At 48.3% G+C, this 19,766-nt stretch overlaps 1 protein-coding gene across 3 annotated transcripts in view; it reads right to left on the reverse strand.

The window, feature by feature from the left end:
- Positions 1-19,766, reverse strand: part of LOC134945751 (uncharacterized) — a 708,129-nt gene that overhangs the window by 571,969 nt on the left and 116,394 nt on the right. For all 3 annotated transcript variants that reach the window (XM_063935217.1, XM_063935218.1, XM_063935219.1), the window contains one exon: positions 15,931-16,194. In XM_063935217.1, the coding sequence (XP_063791287.1) occupies positions 15,931-16,194 (264 nt within the window). The remainder of the gene's footprint in view (positions 1-15,930; positions 16,195-19,766) is intronic.

Below are 19,766 nucleotides of genomic sequence, written 5' to 3' on the forward strand. Positions count from 1 at the left end.
TGGAGACTTTTCTCCACATAAATATACTGGAGCTAAGGGTAAATTTATAATACTCTAAGCTTAGCAAGACCTCTGCTTCAAGGTCAGCCGGTATTGATCCAGTGGGAAAAACATCACGGCAGTCGCCCACGTAAACAGACAGGGCGACACAAGAAGCAGGAGGGCAATGGCAAAAACTGCAAGGACTTTTCGCTGGGCGGAAAATCATGTGATAGCACTGTCAGCAGTGTTTCATCCCGGGAATGGAAACTGGGAAGCAGACTTCCTCAGCAGGCACGACCTCCACCCGGGAGAGTGGAAACTTCATCGGGAAGTTTTTTCCACATGATTGTAAACCGTTGGGAAATACCAAAGGTGGACATGATGGCGTCCCGTCTGAACAAAAAACGGGACAGGTATTGCGCCAGGTCAAGAGACCCTCAGGCAATAGCTGTGGACGTTCTGGTAACACCGTGGGTGTACCAGTCGGTGTATGTGTTCCCTCCTCTGCTTCTCATACCTAAGGTGCTGAGAATTATAAGACGTAGAGGAGTAAGAACTATACTCATGGCTCCGGATTGGCCAAGAAGGACTTGGTACCCGGAACTTCAAGAGATGCTTACAGAGGTTTTATGGCCTCTGCCGCTAAGAAGGGACTTGCTTCAGCAAGTACCATGTCTGTTCCAAGACTTACCGCAGCTGCGTTTGTCAGCATGGCGGTGGAACGCCGGATCCTAAGGGAAAAAGGCATTCCGGAAGAGGTCATTCCTACCCTGGTCAAAGCCAGAAAGGAGGTGACCGCACAACATTATCACCACATGTGGCGAAAATATGTTGCGTGGTGTGAGGCCAGGAAGGCCCCACAAAGAAATTTCAACTCGGTCGTTTCCTGCATTTCCTGAAAACAGGAGTGTCTATGGGCCTCAAATTGGGGTCCATTAAGGTTCAAATTTCGGCCCTGTCGATTTTCTTCCAGAAAGAATTGGCTTCAGTTCCTGAAGTCCAGAATTTTGTCAAGGGAGTATTGCATATACAACCCCCTTTTGTGCCTCCAGTGGCACTGTGGAATCTCAACGTAGTTCTGGGATTCCTCAAATCACATTGGTTTAAAACCAGTCAAATCTGTGGATTTGAAGCATCTCACATGAAAAGTGACCATGATCTTGGCCCTGGCCTGGACCAGGCGAGTGTCAAATTGGTGGTTTTTTCTCAAAAAAGCCCATATCTGTTTGTCCATTCGGACAGGGCAGAGCTGCGGACTCGTCCCCAGTTCTCTCCCTAAGGTGGTGTCAGTGTTTCCCTGAACCAGCTTATTGTGGTGCCTTGCACCTACTAGGGACTTGGAGGACTCCAAGTTGCTAGATGTTGTCAGGGCCCTGAAAATATGTTCCAGGACGGCTGGAGTCAGGAAAACTGACTTGCTGTTATCCTGTATGCACCCAACAAACTGGGTGCTTTTGCTTCTAAGCAGACTATTGCTAGTTGGATGTGTAATACAATTCAGCTTGCACATTCTGTGGCAGGCCTGCCACAGCCAAAATATGTAAATGCCCATTCCACAAGGAAGGTGGGCTCATCTTGGGCGGCTGCCCGAGGGGTCTCGGCTTTTACAACTTTGCCGAGCGGTTATTTAGTCAGGGGCAAACACGTTTGTAAAATCCTACAAATTTGATACCCTGGCTAAGGAGGACCTGGAGTTCTCTCATTCGGTGCTGCAGAGTCATCCGCACTCTCCCGCCCGTTTGGGAGCTTTGGTATTATCCCCATGGTCCTTTCAGGAACCCCAGCATCCACTAGGACGATAGAGAAAATAAGAATTTACTTACCGATAATTCTATTTCTCGGAGTCCGTAGTGGATGCTGGGCGCCCATCCCAAGTGCGGATTATCTGCAATACTTGTACATAGTTACAAAAATCGGGTTATTATTGTTGTGAGCCATCTTTTCAGAGGCTCCGTTGTTATCATACTGTTAACTGGGTTCAGATCACAGGTTGTACAGTGTGATTGGTGTGGCTGGTATGAGTCTTACCCGGGATTCAAAATCCTTCCTTATTATGTACGCTCGTCCGGGCACAGTATCTAACTGGCTTGGAGGGGGGTCATAGGGGGAGGAGCCAGTGCACACCACCTGATCCTAAAGCTTTACTTTTTGTGCCCTGTCTCCTGCGGAGCCGCTATTCCCCATGGTCCTTTCAGGAACCCCAGCATCCACTACGGACTCCGAGAAATAGAATTATCGGTAAGTAAATTCTTATTTTTCCAGTCCTCTGGAATGGCACATGTATTTAGTGACTGGTTAAATAATTCTGTTAATGGTGCCACCAGCACATCTTTTAGCTCTTTCAGTATCCTTGGGCGTATCCCATCTGGCCCCATTGATTTTTCCACTTTTAGTTTTGAAAGTTCTGTTAGGACCTTCTCTTCTGTAAATGTAGTTTCATCTACCTTATTTTTATGAATGTCCTTGCAGCTTAACTGTGGCCCCTTTCCTTCTCTGTCTGTAGTAAATACGGAGCAAAAATATTGATTTAGGTGATCTGCTATTGCCTTGTCTCCCTCCACCAAATTCTCACTCTCTGCCTTAAGTCTTATTATTCCTCCATTTGATTTTTTTCCTTTCATTTATATACTTAAAAAAAAGTTTTGCCCCCTTTATCTACTGACTGGGCCATTTTCACCTCAGCTTCTGCCTTTGCACGTCTGATCACTTTCTTAGCATCCTGCCGTTATTATTTTGAGTTTGTTTCTATTTCCTAAAAGCTATCTTTTTTGCTTTCACACTTTTTTTTTAAACAAACCTAACTAATGTTGTGAAAAGAGTTGTGTGTTTTTACATACTTTCTACCCCTAGGGGCAACGACAGCTCTGCCAGGCCCGGTAATGAGAGGGGGAGTGGCCAACACAGGAGAGTGTGTCCACTCCCTCCTCATGTGAAAATAGTAGCAACCAGAGATGGCTGGCTGCAGCGCCAACCAAGGAGTGCAGGGGGGGGGGATCACAGAGCACATATATACATGCATGTTATCATGCATGTAATATATGTGCTGGATCAATGTGCCGGAGATCACCAGCGCTTGAATGCATCGGGTGCCTTGCAGCGCACGGGAATCAGCATAAGTCAATGTAGTTTTAAGCCCGCCCCCTGGAGTTTTATTGGCCAGGGGGCGGGATTAACACTTAATAGGTTATGCTGATTCCTGGGCAGCGCTGTGGATCGCCAGGGGCAGATTGAAAAATAAAAGTGGCCCTGGAAAAATTTCTAGAAGTGGCCTCATGTGGGCGGCACCAAATCAACTGTAGGTGGAACCAATACCAAAGTTGGCGGCATTACTGCTTCAAAATGTAATGTAGACAGAGTTACACCAACAAAAGGCAGAGCATGTCATAGTAGCTGTACCTAACACATTAAATAGGTTAGATAGTATTGGGCCTAATTCAGACTGGATCACTGCAGTCGCAGCGATCGCAGTCTGAATCTTTTTGTGGAATGGGCACGCGCAGCAGTAGCACTGCGTGTGCGCACCCCATGAGCCCAGTGAGATGCTATCAGCATCTCACTGGTGTGATCGCCTCTGCCTGATTGACAGGCACAGGGCGGTAGGTGGCGTGCCAACGGCATTAGAACGCCATTGGCAGGGTGCGGTCCAGACAACGGAAGCTTGTCTGTACCGTTAGGGGGGATGGGCCGTGGTGGCTGCCCATTCCCCTGCTGCGGGGTACACTGGGCTCCACAGGGAATGACATTGGGGGTGTAGAGTAGAATCTTGATTCAAGGCACCAACAGGCTAAAAGCTTTGATTGTTCCCAGAATGCATAGCGGTGCATCCTGTATAACCCCGCCTCCGTGCACAGGAGCTCAGTTTTGTAGTTGGTGCCATGCACTGCAGGCCCACAACAGGTGGGCTGCTCCAGCAGCCCTCAGAAGAGCTTTTTATTATTAATATAGGGGTTTCACAAGATACTGTACACTTATTGTGTATTTTTCTCTGTGATTTTTAGTCACCATATACCTCTGGAGATACACTTCTCAGGGGGTTCTTGTCAGGTGTTGTGCTGCTGATATTGTACTGGGTTGCCTTGCATTGAACTTTCAGATATGTCAGCTACAAGGGATGACAGAGCTGGGGCTGATCCCACATTGCGTGGTGGTGACGCTGCAGACACATTTCAGGAGAATATAGCAGCTGAGGGTTCAGGTTCTGAGGGGTTCCTTACCCCCCAGTGGAACCGTAGCAATGGGGGTTCAAAATGACCCACCTTGGGCTACTTTCTCCACGTTATTGAATACGCTGGTAACTAGACTTGCGCCCCCTATGGGACCTCCTGTGCTGGTACGCTTATGGTCCCTGCGGTTAACCCGCCGTGGGCAGATCAATTGTCCACTCAGTTGCAGCAATTGAACCAATCACTGACTAAACAGAAGTCTAACCCTCGCCCGCCTAAGACCAAGGGGTCCTCTAAGCGGGCCTTTACTTCCTCACAATCTACCAATGTCCCAGACACCTTGTCTGATGAGGATGACGTATATACTGACCCCACAGACACTGATACTTCTGATGTGGAATCTGTTTTACAGCTGGATGTTCCTGACTTGTTGGAGGCTATCAGGTTAATTCTTCAAATTACTGATGACCCAGAGCCTGACGCTGCCCCTAAGAAACCGGACAGATTTAAACATCAGAAAGTGGTTAAACAAGTTTTACCTCACTCTGACCATTTGGTTGACATACGTCAGGAATACTGGGAAAATCCAAGAAAGAAATTCACACCTCACAAGATGATGCTGGAAATACAGAAAATGATAAAACAGATTCTGAAACCATCCTGTGTGTCGATCCATCAGTGCATTCGGTTGTTGGGGAAGATGGTGGTGGCCTACGAGGCCATACAGTTTGGCAGGTTCCATGCCAGTGTATTCCAGTGTGACCTGTTGGGCAAGTGGTCGGGGTCACACCTACACATGCACCAAAAGATAATCCTGTCGTCAAGAAGCAGGAACCAGGATTTCGCTCCTGCCGCGCAGCGGAGCTAAGTAAAAATTGGGAGACACCCCCGCCAGTGGATTCGCAAGTGGCGCAGTTGGTGGTATCCTCAGCTCTGCCAGTAATTACTGTAACGTCTCTGAAAGAACCGACGGATAAGCGTGTGGAGGGTTGTTTAAAGGTGATTTACACCTTAGCTAGTGCTGCGCATAGGCCCACTATTGCAGCGACGTGGGCTGCATAGGCTATGGAAGCGTGGGCTCCGGAGTTGGAAGCTGAGATGTCTTCCAATGCTTCTGATCATGCTAGACAATGTCTATCGTAAATTGTCACAGCTTCTCATTACATTAAGGAGGCGGCTTCTGATGCCGCTATTCTGGAGGCCAAGGCTTCTACTACATCCATTTTGGCTCGCCGGATTCTCTGGTTGCGGTCCTGGTCTGTGGATCTGGATTCTAAGAAAACCCTGGAGGTGCTCCCTTTTAAGGGAGACATTCTTTTCAGAGAAGACCTCAACAAGATAGTGGCTGACTTAGCTTCTGCTAAAACAGCATGTCTGCCTAGTACTGCTCCTTCGGTACCAAAGGCTAAGAGTACTTCCTTTCGCTTTTTTTGTCCTTCAGGGAAAGCAAAGCGTCAGGCGTACCCGAAACAGGCTCGCACTTCCAAACCCAATAAGCCCAAACCTAAACGAGCCTGGGATGCCTGTCAGCCTGCTTCCAAAATTGACAAGCCTGCTGCATGATGGGGTGGGCCTCCCTCTGGGGGATCCCAGGGTGGGGGGCTGACTTCTAGGGTTTACCCAGGAATGGTTGAAGACCACTTAAGATTCCTGGGGACTGGAAGTCGTCACTCAAGGGTACGCCGTATCCTTCAAAAATCATCCCCCTCATCGATTTTGCCTGACAGATGTCCCTTCGGGTCCGGTGAAGGCAAAGACTCTTCATTCTATGGTACAGTCCCTCCTGGACACAGGAGTGGAAGTACAGGTGCCTCTGGCTCAGAGAAGCAAGGGGTACTATTCACTGCTGTTTCTAGTCCCGTAACCAAATGGGTACTCTCGGCCCATTCTCAACCTCAAGTCCTTGAACAAATTTGTCAGGGTCTCCAAGTTTCGTATGGAAACTCTTCACTCTATTGTTCTGGCCTTAGAACCTGTGGATTATATGGTCTCCCTGGTTATACAGGATGCTTACCTGCATATTCCCATTGCAATGTCGCATCAGCAGTACCTGATGTTTGCGGTTGGCAACCTCCATTACCAATTTCGGGCATTACCTTTTGGTTTGACAACGGCTCCGCGAGTCTTCACCAAGGTCATGGCGGAAATGACAGCTGCACTCCGCTGTCAAGGGGTTAGGATCCTGCCGTATCTGGACAACTTGTTGATCCTGGCAAATTCCCCAGAAATTCTCCTACGCCATCTGGATCTGACTATCCAGTTTCTGCATGCCCACGGGTGGCTCATCAACTGGAAGAAATCTTCCCTGGTCCCTGCTCAGAGCATGGTGCACCTGGGGGCGTTGTTGGACACTCACAGCCAGCGGTTGTTCTTGTCTCAGGAGAAAGTCCTGAAGCTTCAGGGCAGGATTCGATGCTTCCTATCCCGTCTGCAAGTGTTGATACATTCGGCAATGCAAGTGCTAGGTCTCATGGTTTCGGCTTTCGACATAGTGGAGTACGGTCAATTCCATTCCCGCCCTCTGCAGAAACTGATACTTGCCAAGTGGGATGGCCTGCCTCACCGGATCAGGTCGCAAATGATCTCCTTGTCTCCGGAGGTTCATCTGTCACGACACTGGTGGCTGTAGGACCATCAATTGAGCAGGGGTCGTCCCTTCTGGATCTCCAACTGGGTCTTTCTGATGATGGATGCCAGTCTGAGAGGTTGGGGCGCGGTGTTGGAGCAACACTCCCTTCAGGGTCGGTGGACCAGGGATGAGTCTCTCCTCCCACTAAACATTCTGGAATTGCAGGAGGTGTTCAACTCATTGAACTTGGCCCAGCATTTAATACAGAACAGACCTGTTCAAGTACAGTCGTACAACGCCACCACAGTGGCGTACATAAATCATCAAGGTGGCACTAAAAGCCACATGGCATTGAGGGAAGTATCCAGGATTCTTCAATGGGCGGAACGCCATCTGCCAGCCATATCAGCAGTATTCATTCCGGGGGTCCTAAACTGGGAAGCAGACTTTCTCAGTCATCAGGACATACACCCCGGAGAGTGGAGCCTCCATCCAGAAGTGTGTCAACTCCTCGTGGACAAGTAGGGCCTTCCAGATACGGACCTGATGGCATCTCGACACAATCACAAGGTTCCGGTCTTTGGAGCAAGGACAAGGGATCCTCAAGCTGCGTTCGTGGATGCACTGGCAATTCCATGGAACTTTCGGCTGCCATAGGTGTTCCCTCCAGTGTCACTCCTGCCCAGAGTAATAAGGAATTTCAAGCAAGAAGGAGGAATCCTACTTCTGACTGCTCCCGCATGGCCCAGACGGCATTGGTTCTCAGACCTTCAGGGTCTCTCGTCAGAGTGTCCCCTTCTACTTCCGCAGCGCCCAGATCTCCTTGTTCAGGGTCCTTGTGTATATCACGATTTAGCCCAGTTGGCTTTGACGGCATGGCTCTTGAAGCTTCCATCTTGAGGGCCAAGGGTTTTTCTGAGGTGGTCATTCAAACCATGTTGAAGACCCGGAAACCAGCTTCTGCTCGGATTTATCATAGGGTCTGGAATTCTTACTTTGCTTGGTGCGCCGCTAATAATCCTGACGCTTACAAGTTTAGTACAGCCAAAGTTTTGGCCTTTCTACAACAAGGCCTGGACTTGGGCCTTCATCTGGCCTCCATCAAGGTTCATATTTCTGCCTTGTCGGTTTCGTTTCAGAGAAAAATTGCGACTTTACCTGATGTTCAAAAGTTCACTCAGGGTGTGGTGCGGATTTAACCTCCTTATGTCCCGCCTGTGGCTCCTTGGGACTTGTTGGTGGTTCTGGAGGCGTTGCAAGAGTCTCCATTTGAGCCTCTTGAATCGGCAGACCTTAAGTGGCTTTCTCTTAAGGTATTGTTTCTGCTGGCTATTGCCTCTGCTAGACGGGTATCGGATCTGGGTGCCTTGTCTTGTAGGTTCCCGTATCTGATTTTTCACTGTAACCAGGCGGTTCTTAGAACATGTCCCGGGCACTTACCTAAGGTGTTGTCTTCTTTCCACCTTAATCAGGAGATCGTGGTTCTGGCCTTTGCCTCTCCTGAATTGTCTTCCAAAGAGCGGTCTTTGGATGTGGTATGGGCTCTCCGTGTCTATGTGAAGAGAACTGCATCCCTTCTGAAATTTGATTCTCTCTTTATACTGTTTGGTTTTCACAAATGTTGCTAGTCTGCTCACAAGCAGATCCTGGCCAGATGGATTAGAATGATGATTGCACATGCTCTGAATCTGAAAAAGGGGTGCTCTCTCTGTCTGTGGTGTCTGAAAAAGGGGTGCTCTCTGCTGTATCTGAAAAAGGGGTGCTCTCTGTCTCTGCTGTATCTGAAAAATGGGTGATCTCTCTGTCTGTGGTATCTGAAAAGGGGTGTTCTCTGTTGTATCTGAAAATGAGATTTATGGAAAGAATTTACTGTTGTTAAATCTCTTTCTGTGAGGAACACTGGGCACCACAGGGAATGACATTAAGGGTGTAGAGTAGGATCTTGACCTGAGGCACCAACAGGCTAAAAGCTTTGACTGTTCTCAGAATGCATAGCGCCACCTCCTCTATAACCCCGCCTCCATGCACAGGAGCTCAGTTTTTGTTAATCAGTCCAATGCAGTAGCAGGTAAAAGATGACAACCGTTAGTAGCCACATACACCACATTCTCACGACAGGAGAAATTGTCAGCGGCTAATGCCATACCAACCCAAAGAAGCTAAGTGCGTCAGGGTGGGCACCCTGTAGAGCCCAGTGTGCTTCACAGAAAGAGATTTTACAGGAAATTCTTACCATAAATCTCGTTTTCTGCTGCGTGGTACACTGGGCTCCACAAGAAATGACATTGGGGATGTCCTAAAGCAGTTCCTTATGGGAGCGGATGCACTGTAGCGGGCACGAGAACCCGGCGGAAGTGTCATAGGCATAGAACCTAATGAACGTGTTCACTGAGGACCACGTAGCCTCCTTGCACAACTGTTCAAGGGTCGCACCACAGCGGGCCGCCCAAGAAGGTCCAACAGACCGAGTAGAATGGCCTTAATAGTAGCAGGAACTGTAAGACCAGCCTGCACATAAGCATGTGCAATCACCATTCTAATCCATCTGGCCACGGTCTGCTTGTGAGCAGGCCAGCCGCGTTTGTGAAAACCAAAAAGTACAAAGAGAGAATTCGAATTCCAAAGTGAAGCAGTCCTCTTCACATAGATACGGAGAGCCCGTACCACATCCAAAGACCGCTCTTTGGAAGACAATTCAGGAGAGGCAAAGGCCGGAAGGACAATCTCCTGATTAAGGTGGAAAGAAGACACCACCTTAGGTAAATACCTGGGACGTGTTCTAAGAACTGCCCGATCACGGTGAAAAATCAGATATGGTGACCTATAAGACAAGGCACCCAAATCCGACACCCGTCTAGCAGAGGCAATAGCCAGTAGAAACACTAACTTAAGAGAAAGCCACTTAAGGTCTGCATATTCAAAAGGCTCAAATGGAGACCCTTGCAATGCCTCCAGAACCACCGACCAGTCCCAAGGAGCCACAGGTGGGACATAAGGAGGTTGAATCCGCAACACACCCTGAGTGAACGTATGCACATAAGGTAAGGTCGCAATTTTTCTCTGAAACGAAACCGAAAAGGCAGAAATATGAACATTGATGGAGGCCAGACGAAGGCCGAAGTCCAGGCCCTGTTGTAGAAAGGCCAAAAGTTTGGCCGTTCTAAACTTGAAAGCGTCATAATTGTTAGATGAGCACCAAGCAAAGTAAGAGTTCCAGACCCTATGGTAAATCCGAGCAGAAGCCGGTTTCTGGGCCTTCAACATGGTTTTAATGACTGCCTCAGAAAATCCTTTGGCCCTCAACAAGACAGAAGCTTCAAGAGCCATGCCATCAAAGCTAACCGTGCTAAATCCTGATATACACAAGGGCCCTGAACGAGGAGATGTGGGTGCTGTGGAAGTAGAAGGGGACGCTCTATGGAGAAACCCTGAAGGTCTGAGAACTAATGCCATCTGGGCCACGCGGGAGCGATCAGAAGTAGGATTCCTCCTTCTTGCTTGAACTTCCTTGTTACTCTGGGCAGTAGTGACATTGTAGGGAACACGTATGGCAGCTGAAAGTTCCATGGAATTGTCAGTGCGTCTACGAACGCTGCTTGAGGATCCCTTGTCCTTGCTATGAAGACCGGAACCTTGTGATTGTGTCGAGACGCCATCAGGTCCACATCTGGAAGGCCCCACCTGTCCACGTGTAGTTGAAACACTTCTAGATGGAGGCGCCACGCGTACGTCCTGACGACTGAGGAAGACCGCTTTCCAGTTTAGGACCCCCGGAATGAATACTGCCGATATGGCTGGCAGATGGCTTTCCGCCCACTGAAGGATCCGTGATACTTCCCTCATTGCCATGCGGCTTTGAGTGCCGGCTTGATGATTTATGTACGCCACTGTGGTGGCGTTGTCTGACTGCACTTGAACAGGTCTATGTTGTATTAAATGATGGGCCAAGTTCAATGAGTTGAACACTACCCGCAACTCCAGAATGTTTATCGGAAGGAGAGATTCCTCCTTGGTCAACCGACCCTGAAGTGAGTGTTGCTCCAACACCACGCCCCAACCTCTCAGACTGGCATCCATCATCAGAAGAACCCAGTTGGAGATCCAGAAGGGACGACTCCTGCTCAATCGTTGGTCCTGAAGCCACCAGCTCAGTGACAGATGGACCTCCGTAGACAAGGAGATCATTTGAGACCTGATCCAGTGAGTCAGGCCATCCCACTTGGCCAGAACCAACTTCTGTAGAGGGCGGGAATGGAATTGAGCGTACTCCATCATGTCGAAAGCAGACACCATGAGACCTAGCACTTGCATTGCCGAATGTATTGTGGACAAGATAGGAAGCATCGAATCCTGTCCTGAAGCTTCAGGACTTTCTCCTGAGACAAGAACAAACACTGGTTGTGAGTGTCCAACAACGCCCCCAGGTGCACCATGCTCTGAGCAGGGACCAGGGAAACTGGATAGTCAGATCCAGATGGCGTAGGAGAATTTGTGGGGAATATGTCAGGATCAACAAATCGGCCAGGTATGGTAGGATCCTGACCCCTTGATGGTGGAGTACATCCGTCATTACCACCATGACCTTAGTGAAGACTCGCAGAGCCGTAGTCAAACCAAAAGGTAACATCCGAAACTGGTAATGGAGGTTGCCAACCGCAAACCTCAGGTATTGCTAATGCGACATTGCAATAGGAATATGCAGGTAAGCATACTGTATGTCCAGGTAGAACATATAATCCCCAGGTTCCAATGCCAGAACAATAGAGCGAAGAGTTTCCATACGAAACTTGGAGACCCTCACAAATTTGTTCAAGGACTTTAAGCTGAGAATGGGCGGGGAGGACCCATTCAGTTTCAGGACTAGGAACAGCAGTGAATAGTACCCCTTGCCTCTCTGAGTCAGTGGCACCTGTACTTTCACTCCTGTGTCCAGGAGGGACTGTACCACCGACTGAAGAGTTTTTACCTTCACCTGATCCGAAGGGACATCTGTCAGGCAACTATCTGTCGGGGACTATTTTTGAAGGATATGGCGTAACCTTGAGTGATGACTTCCCATACCCAGGCATCGGGGGTGGTCTTCAACCATTCCTGGGTGAACCTTAGAAGTCACCCACCTCCCTGGGATCCCCCAGATAGAGGCCCGTCCCGTCATGCGGCAGGCTTGTTAGTTTTGGAAGCAGGGTGACGGGCAGCCCAGGCCCGTTTGGGTTTGGGCTTAGTAGGCTTGGAAGTGTGAGCCTGTTTTGGATACACCTGACCCTTTGCTTTCCCTGAAGGATGAAAGGAGCGAAAGGAAGTACTCTTAGCCTTCAGTACTGAAGGAGCAGTACTAGGCAGACATGCTGTTTTAGCAGAAGCTAAGTCAGCCACTATCTTGTTGAGGTCTTCTCCGAAAAGAATGTCTCCCTTAAAAGGGAGCACCTCCAGGGTCTTCTTAGAGTCCAGATCCACAGACCAGGACCGCAACCAGAGAATCCAGCGAGCCAAAATGGATGTAGTTGAAGCCTTGGCCGCCAGAATACCAGAATCAGAAGCCGCCTCTTTAACGTAATGATAAGCTGTGACAATGGTATCCGGACTCCAGGTCGACAGCACAAATGTCGACGCCAATTGGTCGACACACATTAGGTCGACAGGGTCAAAAGGTCGACAGGGTCAAAAGGTCGACAGGAACAAGGTCGACATGGAAAAAGGTCGACATGAGTTTTTCACGATTTTTTTCTTTTTTTGAACCTTTTCATACTTAACGATCCACGTGGACTACGATTGGAACGGTAAAGTGTGCCGAGCGAAGCGGTAGCGGAGCGAAGGCACCATGCCCGAAGCATAGCGAGCGAAGCGAGCCATGCGAGGGGATGCGGTGCACTAATTCGGGTTCCCGGTCACTCTACGAAGAAAACGACACCAAAAAAACATAAAAAACTCATGTCGACCTTTTTCCATGTCGACCTTGTTCTTGTCGACCTTTTGACCCTGTCGACCTTTTGACCCTGTCGACTTAATGTGTGTCGACCAATTGGTGTCGACCTAAAGTGTGTCGACCTTTGTGCTGTCGACCCTGAGTCCCAGACCCGTGACAATATACGATAGACATTGTCTAGCATGATCAGAAGCATTGGAAGACAACTCAGCTTCCAACTCCGGAGCCCACGCTTCCATAGCCTCTGCAGCCCAAGTCGCTGCAATGATGGGCCGATGCACAGCACCCGTTACAGTGTAAATCGCCTTTAAACAACCCTCCACACGCTTATCCATCGGTTCTTTCAGAGACGTGACTGTAATTAGAGGCAGAGCAGAGGATATCACCAGCCGCGCCACCTGCGAATCCACTGGGGCAGCATCCGGCTCTGGGTCATCAGTAATTTGTAGAATTAGCCTGATAGCCTCCAACAAGTCACCTGTGAAACAGATTCCCCATCAGAAGCATCAGGATCAGAATCTGTGGGGTCAGTATATACGCCATACTCATCAGCCGAGGTGTCTGGGACGTTGGTGGATTGTGAGGAAGTTAAAGCCCACTTAGAGGACCCCGTGGTCTTGAGCCGGCGAGGGTTAGATTTCTGTTTAGTCAGATATTGGTTCAATTGCTGTAACTGAGATAACAGTTGATCTGCCCATGGCGGATTAACCGCAGGGACCATAAGCGGTTCTACCGGCACAGGAGATCCCATAGGGGGCGCAAGTCTAGTTACTAGCGTACTCATTAATGTGGAAAAAGTAGCCCAAGGTGGGTCATTTTGAACCCCCGTTGCTACAGTCCCACTGGGGGGCAAGGAACCCCCAGAACCAGAACCCTCAGCTGCTATATTCTCCTGAAATGTGTCTGCAGCATCACCACCACGCAATGTGGGATCAGCCCCAGCTCCATCGCCCCTTGTAGCTGACATATCTGAAAGCTCAATGCGAGGCAACCCAGTACAATAACAGCAGCACAATACCTGACAAGAACCCCCTGTGTGGTGTATGTGCACAGAGAATTCTAAAAGTATATGGTGACTAAAATTAACAGAGAAAAATACACAATAAGTATATCTTGTGAAACACCTATTTTAGATAATAACCCTGACGCACATAGCCCCCTCAGGTTATAGAATATAGGGATAGCAATCTGAGTGAGATACACAAAATGGAGGTCACACAGCAGCTATATGCACACACATAGTCACAATAAACAGTGCAGAAATTATGACATGCAATAAAACCGCAGTGGACTAGCAATACAGAGTAGTACTCAGTATAGCTATACACTCAATAGATATACCAATGCACAGTAAATACTGGATGTGTATCACAGGGTACTTGTACTAAATAACCCTACCTAAATGCACTCTTTCTTAACTAACGTTGTCAACAGACATGTAGAATACTTAAGTGTCTTGTAAAATGCACAGCGCTGATATGCAGGCGGCTTTACAGAGGAGGATTTGCCCAAACAGTCCCAGGATCAGCTCAGCTTGTCCTAATGGCGCCCAAACGATGACAGGGAGTGTGGGAGAGAGAGATATGCAGCTCCAGGGTGGGAACATTTACTCTAAATGGTGCCCTGGGGTTGGGGGGAGGGGCTACAGGTCAAAGCCTTATTCCCCTGCTGGACTTCACCACTGGGTACTGTGGGCTGTATAATAGATGGTTTTTAATAAAACCAACCTGTGCCCTTGCCCTGGTGGTCTAGTGTGGTCCCTGTACTGCCACAGTGTCCACGCCAGCGCGCACAGCGATCCTCCCACCGGCCGCGCCGGATCGCGATTTCCCGCTGGTCCTTCCTGGGGGACCCTCTTACCTCCTCCCTGTGTGCGGCCAAGCGATCCAGGAGGGCAGCGGTGATGTGTGTGACTGACCGGAGCCTCCGCTGTAGGTACCCGGCAACCAGGGTGCGGGAGTGTACAGCGCCGGTTGGGGAGGTGATGGAGCTGCAGCAGATGTCTGACTGACATCTAACACAGTGTCTCTGCTGCAGCCCTTGAAGTCTTCATTTTTCACTCGAAAAAACTCTTCTAAGGGCTACCTGAGCATCCCTGCCTGTAGTATACCTGCACTGCATGGCACCAACTACAAAACTGAGCTCCTGTGCACGGAGGGGGGGGGGGGGGGGGGGGTCATAGAGGAGGTGGCGCTAGGCATTCTGGGAAGAAGGTCAAAGTTTTTAGCCTGTTGGTGCCTCGGATCAAGATCCTACTCTACACCCCAATGTCATTCCCTGTGGAGCCCAGTGTACCCCGCAGCAGAAATTCTTACAATAAAAAAGACATATCATCTTTATTCGTATAATCTTTGTATTTATCTAATCATTTGAATAGTCAAAAATCACCACCAAATCGTACACTGTATGTGTGTGTAAATCAGGCTCTGATACTAGTCAGTACCTCACAAGCCATTGACCTTACTGCTGCAAGGTAGGGGTTACTCTGTTCTCCTTTCTGTCCAGTGTCCAAGGGTGCTACTGAATGAGAAGCATTTTTCAACCTCCTAGTTTCATATCGGTGAGATCTTTAGGGTTCATTGAGCTTCTTTGGAGATCATCTCCAATCAGGGTGTATGGTTCTCTGATTTAAAAGTGAAACTCAAATTCTCTTTGTCTTACCATTCATCATGAAATTGGCAAACTGAGAGGGTAAGCCAAGATTTATAGAAATTGCTGCAGCTATGTGTCTTCCTCGCAAAATGATCGGGCTGAGCTATTACCCTGGGCGGAGTTCGCACATAATAATCAGTATCATAATTCTTCTAATTCCATCGCATTCTTTGCAGTTTAAGGGTTGCATCCATGAGTTCGGATTTTACTTCCCTTCCTTCACCTTCAGTACCAGCCTCTGACATCTTCCTCCGTCTTTCAATTAGGCACCACAGGTAGTCCGCAGCGCAAAGTTGACTGCCATGTTATGATGCGCACTGCTGTCACTTTGTTTTATTTTCATAATCTCTTAATACTTGCCACTTACAAATGATTCTATATACCCAGCATTCAGAATCATGACATAATTATATAACTTACTTTGCTGTAAGGAATGGGATTGGCCACTTTCAGAGCGCTGCTCATTACATCTCCCAATTAGTTGAGATAGAATTAAATAGCTATAAATGATTCATGAAGTCCCAGACCACAATCTCTATGTACAGAGATATAACACAAGTCTTGTCCTCCTTTTGAGTTTTCTTGCTTTTTATGATACTTAACATTACATTTACTGGTGTCACAATGATGTGGACACTTACCCTGTCCCCTCTCTATACGTCTGATATCCGAGTAGTTGTGTTTCCTCAGGGTCAGGTAGAACAGGTCTTTGTCTTCGTCATTCCAGTATACAGTAATGTCACAGAGCTCTCTCATCCTGTCACGGGAACGTATATATCTCCTCACATGCTCATACTGTTCCTGTGTCAGCAGCTTCAGGTCCAGGAGATCATCTAGGACGGGCTCCACCTTGGTTATTTTCTTAACCAGATTCAGACGGTGCTCCTCTATGTAGTGTTTCCTGACTGGAGACAGAGAGGGTACATAGTCATTATAAATATATGTTCTTAAAGGGGGGTACACACGGGGAGATATGTGCTGAGCGAGGGTGGGGCAAGGAAACCTCACTTCACCCAGCGGTGAAATTAGCAATCTACTAGATTGTTCCTGCATGCAGGCCAATCTAGAACCGGCGATAGCGACGCCCGGGCCGCACGTCGCTATCGCTATGGGGCATACACACAGAGAGATCCGTCCTTAATTTCTAAGCAATCTAGGGGGTCATTCCGAGTTGATCGCACCAAGCAACTTTTTGCTGTTGGTGCGATCAACTAATCTCTGCCTATGGGGGAGTGTATTTTAGCTTAGCAGGGCTGCGTTCGCTTGTGCAGCCCTGCTTAGCTAAAAAAGTTTTGTGCAAGTGAAGAGTAAGGCTGGAGCTACTTACCCTGTGCAACTGATCCAGCAACGAAGGTCCCGGCTTTGAAGTCAGACATCCGCCCTCCAATCGCCTGGACACGCCTGCTTTCAGCCGACCACTCCCCAAAAACGGCATTCAACGGTGAGTATCCAGCCCGGAACGCCTCTCCGCTGTGAATCTTCTTGCGGTCGCCGCTGCGACTGCTTTCTTTGTAGTCCGCGTTGTTGCCTGGCGACGGCTGTCATCGGGTAATGATGCATATGCACATTACGGCCCCCGCACATGCGCAGTAGTGACCCGGTTGCAGCTGTGCGAATGAAAGCACGCTGCGAACGGGTCAGAATGACCCCCCTATTCAGATTGCTTAGAAAATAAGTAAACAATTGCTACGTGTGTACCCCCTTAAGTCATAAATAAGCTTCTTACAGTCTGTTATCTTTAATTATTGTCTAAGGGCCAGATTCAGAGAAAAATGTTATGGCAATATTTATGATATCTGCGCATACATATGTCTGAGTCACACGGCCCTTGCGTCAAAGTACATTACTGATGGCGGTTGCAGTGACTTTTTCCCTGCAGTGTGATTGCCAGTCAGGGCTACAAAATGCCGGTGTGTTGTAGCTGTTGTTAGGACTTTTTAGACTGTGGCTGGGATGCCATATGCAGATAACATGGCACCAGTGTCACCACAGCCATTCTGAATGATCATTGTGTTACTCATATCCCTTTTCCACCTCTAAAGCACGGGTCACAGCCGGGAGCCTGACACGGGTGCTACCCGGCTGCGGCCCATGCTCAGCCCCTTTCCCGCTGCGCTCACAAACCCGGCATATTGCCATGAAGGTGACGCTGCTAGCGACGTGGCAGGGGCGGCGATGGGAGATCACATGATCTCCCAGCGCCGCCCTTCCATAGACTGTGAACAGGAGCCATGTCACATCGACATGGCTTCTGTTTACATTGCACAGCTTACCGGGTTGAACTCGTGTTCAACCCGGTAAGCTACCCAGGTAGGATTCCCGGATCACTTGATCCGGATTGACACTTTTCCACTAGCAAAAAACACGGGTAAATGCGCGCCCCCGTGCATTTACCCGTGTTTTTTGAGCTAGTGGAAAAGGGGTATCAGATGGACGATTATCTTTGTACGCAGATGCTTGGATCTGAAAAGGGACCAGTGTGCATCTAAATACATATCTAGGTGTCTGCAATATTTGTATATTTTCACTCAACTGCTGCACAGAAAGCATCTTAACCCCTAAGCTATTTCAATTATTGTGAAGTTGTGCTACAAATTTCAGTTGCTAACTACATTATTTCAAAATGTTTGAAGCATCTGCACAGGGCCAGTAGTGTCTGTAGCATACCTCTCAACTATACCGGTTCTAGCAGGACAGTCCCGCTATTCGGACACTGGGACTAATTCAGACCTGATCGCAGCAGCACATTTGAAAGCAGTTGGGCAAAACCATATACACTGCAGGGGGACAGATGTAACATGTGAAGAGAGAGTTAGATTTGGGTGGGGTGTGTTCAAACTGAAATCTAAATTGCAGTGTAAAAATAAAGCAGCCAGTATTTACCCTGCACAGAAACAATATAACCCACCCAAATCTAAAGGGGGGTACACATGGAGAGATCTGTGTTTAAAATCTAAGCAATCTATGAACGTGCTCCCAAAACTGCTTTATCTTTTTCAGACACTCCCGATAAGGGTCCCGCCTCATGCTCTGCAAGCTCTCCAATTGTCGTTCGGTAAATTTATTTGGGACCACAAAAAAGCACGGATAAGGCGTGACATTCTAGCTAAACACACAAGAAACGGAGGACTTGGTCTTCCTATAATCCAACGTTACTATGATGCGGCCCGTCTCAGTCAGTTGATTGCTTGGCATTCTCCTCGGTACACTAAACGCTGGGTTGACCTGGAAAGTGACCTGGCTGCTGTCCCCTCGGTTTCTTACGCCCCATGGCTGCACCGCACACACCAGGCCCAAGCTATTGCTTCCTCCCCCACAACAGGGCTAACATTGCAACATTGGATGCTACTTAACAAGAGATTGAAGTTAACCACATCCCCGTCTCCTTTAACCCCCCTCTGGTTTAACCCAGCCTTCCCACCGGGACTCTCACCCTCGATGGCTCTTCCATGGATTTCATTGGGGATCACGCGTATTCACCACATTGTGGATAGGCACGCTCCAAAGTCTTTTGCAGATCTTCAAGAAAAATTTGGAATCTCTAACTCTTTGCATTTTCAGTACTTACAAATCCGCCATTTCATTTTATCCCTCCATCTATCGTACCCTCTGCAAATCCCGAGCCCTCTAGAAAGATTTTGCATATACCACCCCAATGATAAGGGGACTATATCATTTTTATATAAATCCATATTGACTCCAGACCCCCCCCCTATTGAACCTCATGAACAGAAGTGGGAAACAGATTTAGGACTACACCTGGCTGCAGAGGAATGGGACTCAATACGCACAGCGATATCTAAATGCTCCATAAGTGTGGCCATACGTGAAAATGCATATAAGGTCTATACCAGATGGTACTTAGTACCTGAGAAACTTCACCGCATTTATCCAAATACGTCCAATCTTTGCTAGAGACAATGTGGGGAAGTGGGATCATTTTACCACATTTGGTGGTCATGTCCAGTGATTACTCGTTATTGGGGTATGGTTAGGTCCCTTATTAATACCCTCACTGAACCCATGACACCCCCTTCTCCAATGAATTTACTACTATGTGCCCCCATAGACAATGTCTCTATAGAAACGAGTACGCTGATTCTTCATATCTCCGGTGCGGCTAAATACCAAATAGCGCGTAATTGGAAAGTTGCTACAGCCCCCGACAAACGAGAACTACTGAATAGAATTTGGTTCATCTCAAGGATGGAATATATAACCAGCTTACAAAATAACACGATACTAAAGTTTCACTCCGTATGGCTCCCCTGGTACAGGCATTACAATACCCCTCTTCCAGGTCTTGGTTGAGGCCCCGACCCCTTCCCACTCTCTTCCCCCCCCCTTACTTTAATGTGTGTGTATTTGTATATATGCATATGTATATATGTATGTATCTGCATAATCATTATAATTTTTTTTTTTTTTTTTTTGCCCCGACCAGCTAGAGACCCTCGCCTTTTACCTCTCACCGTTA

Source organism: Pseudophryne corroboree, chromosome 7 (genome assembly GCF_028390025.1).
Source record: "Pseudophryne corroboree isolate aPseCor3 chromosome 7, aPseCor3.hap2, whole genome shotgun sequence".
NCBI classification, from domain to species: domain Eukaryota; kingdom Metazoa; phylum Chordata; class Amphibia; order Anura; family Myobatrachidae; genus Pseudophryne; species Pseudophryne corroboree.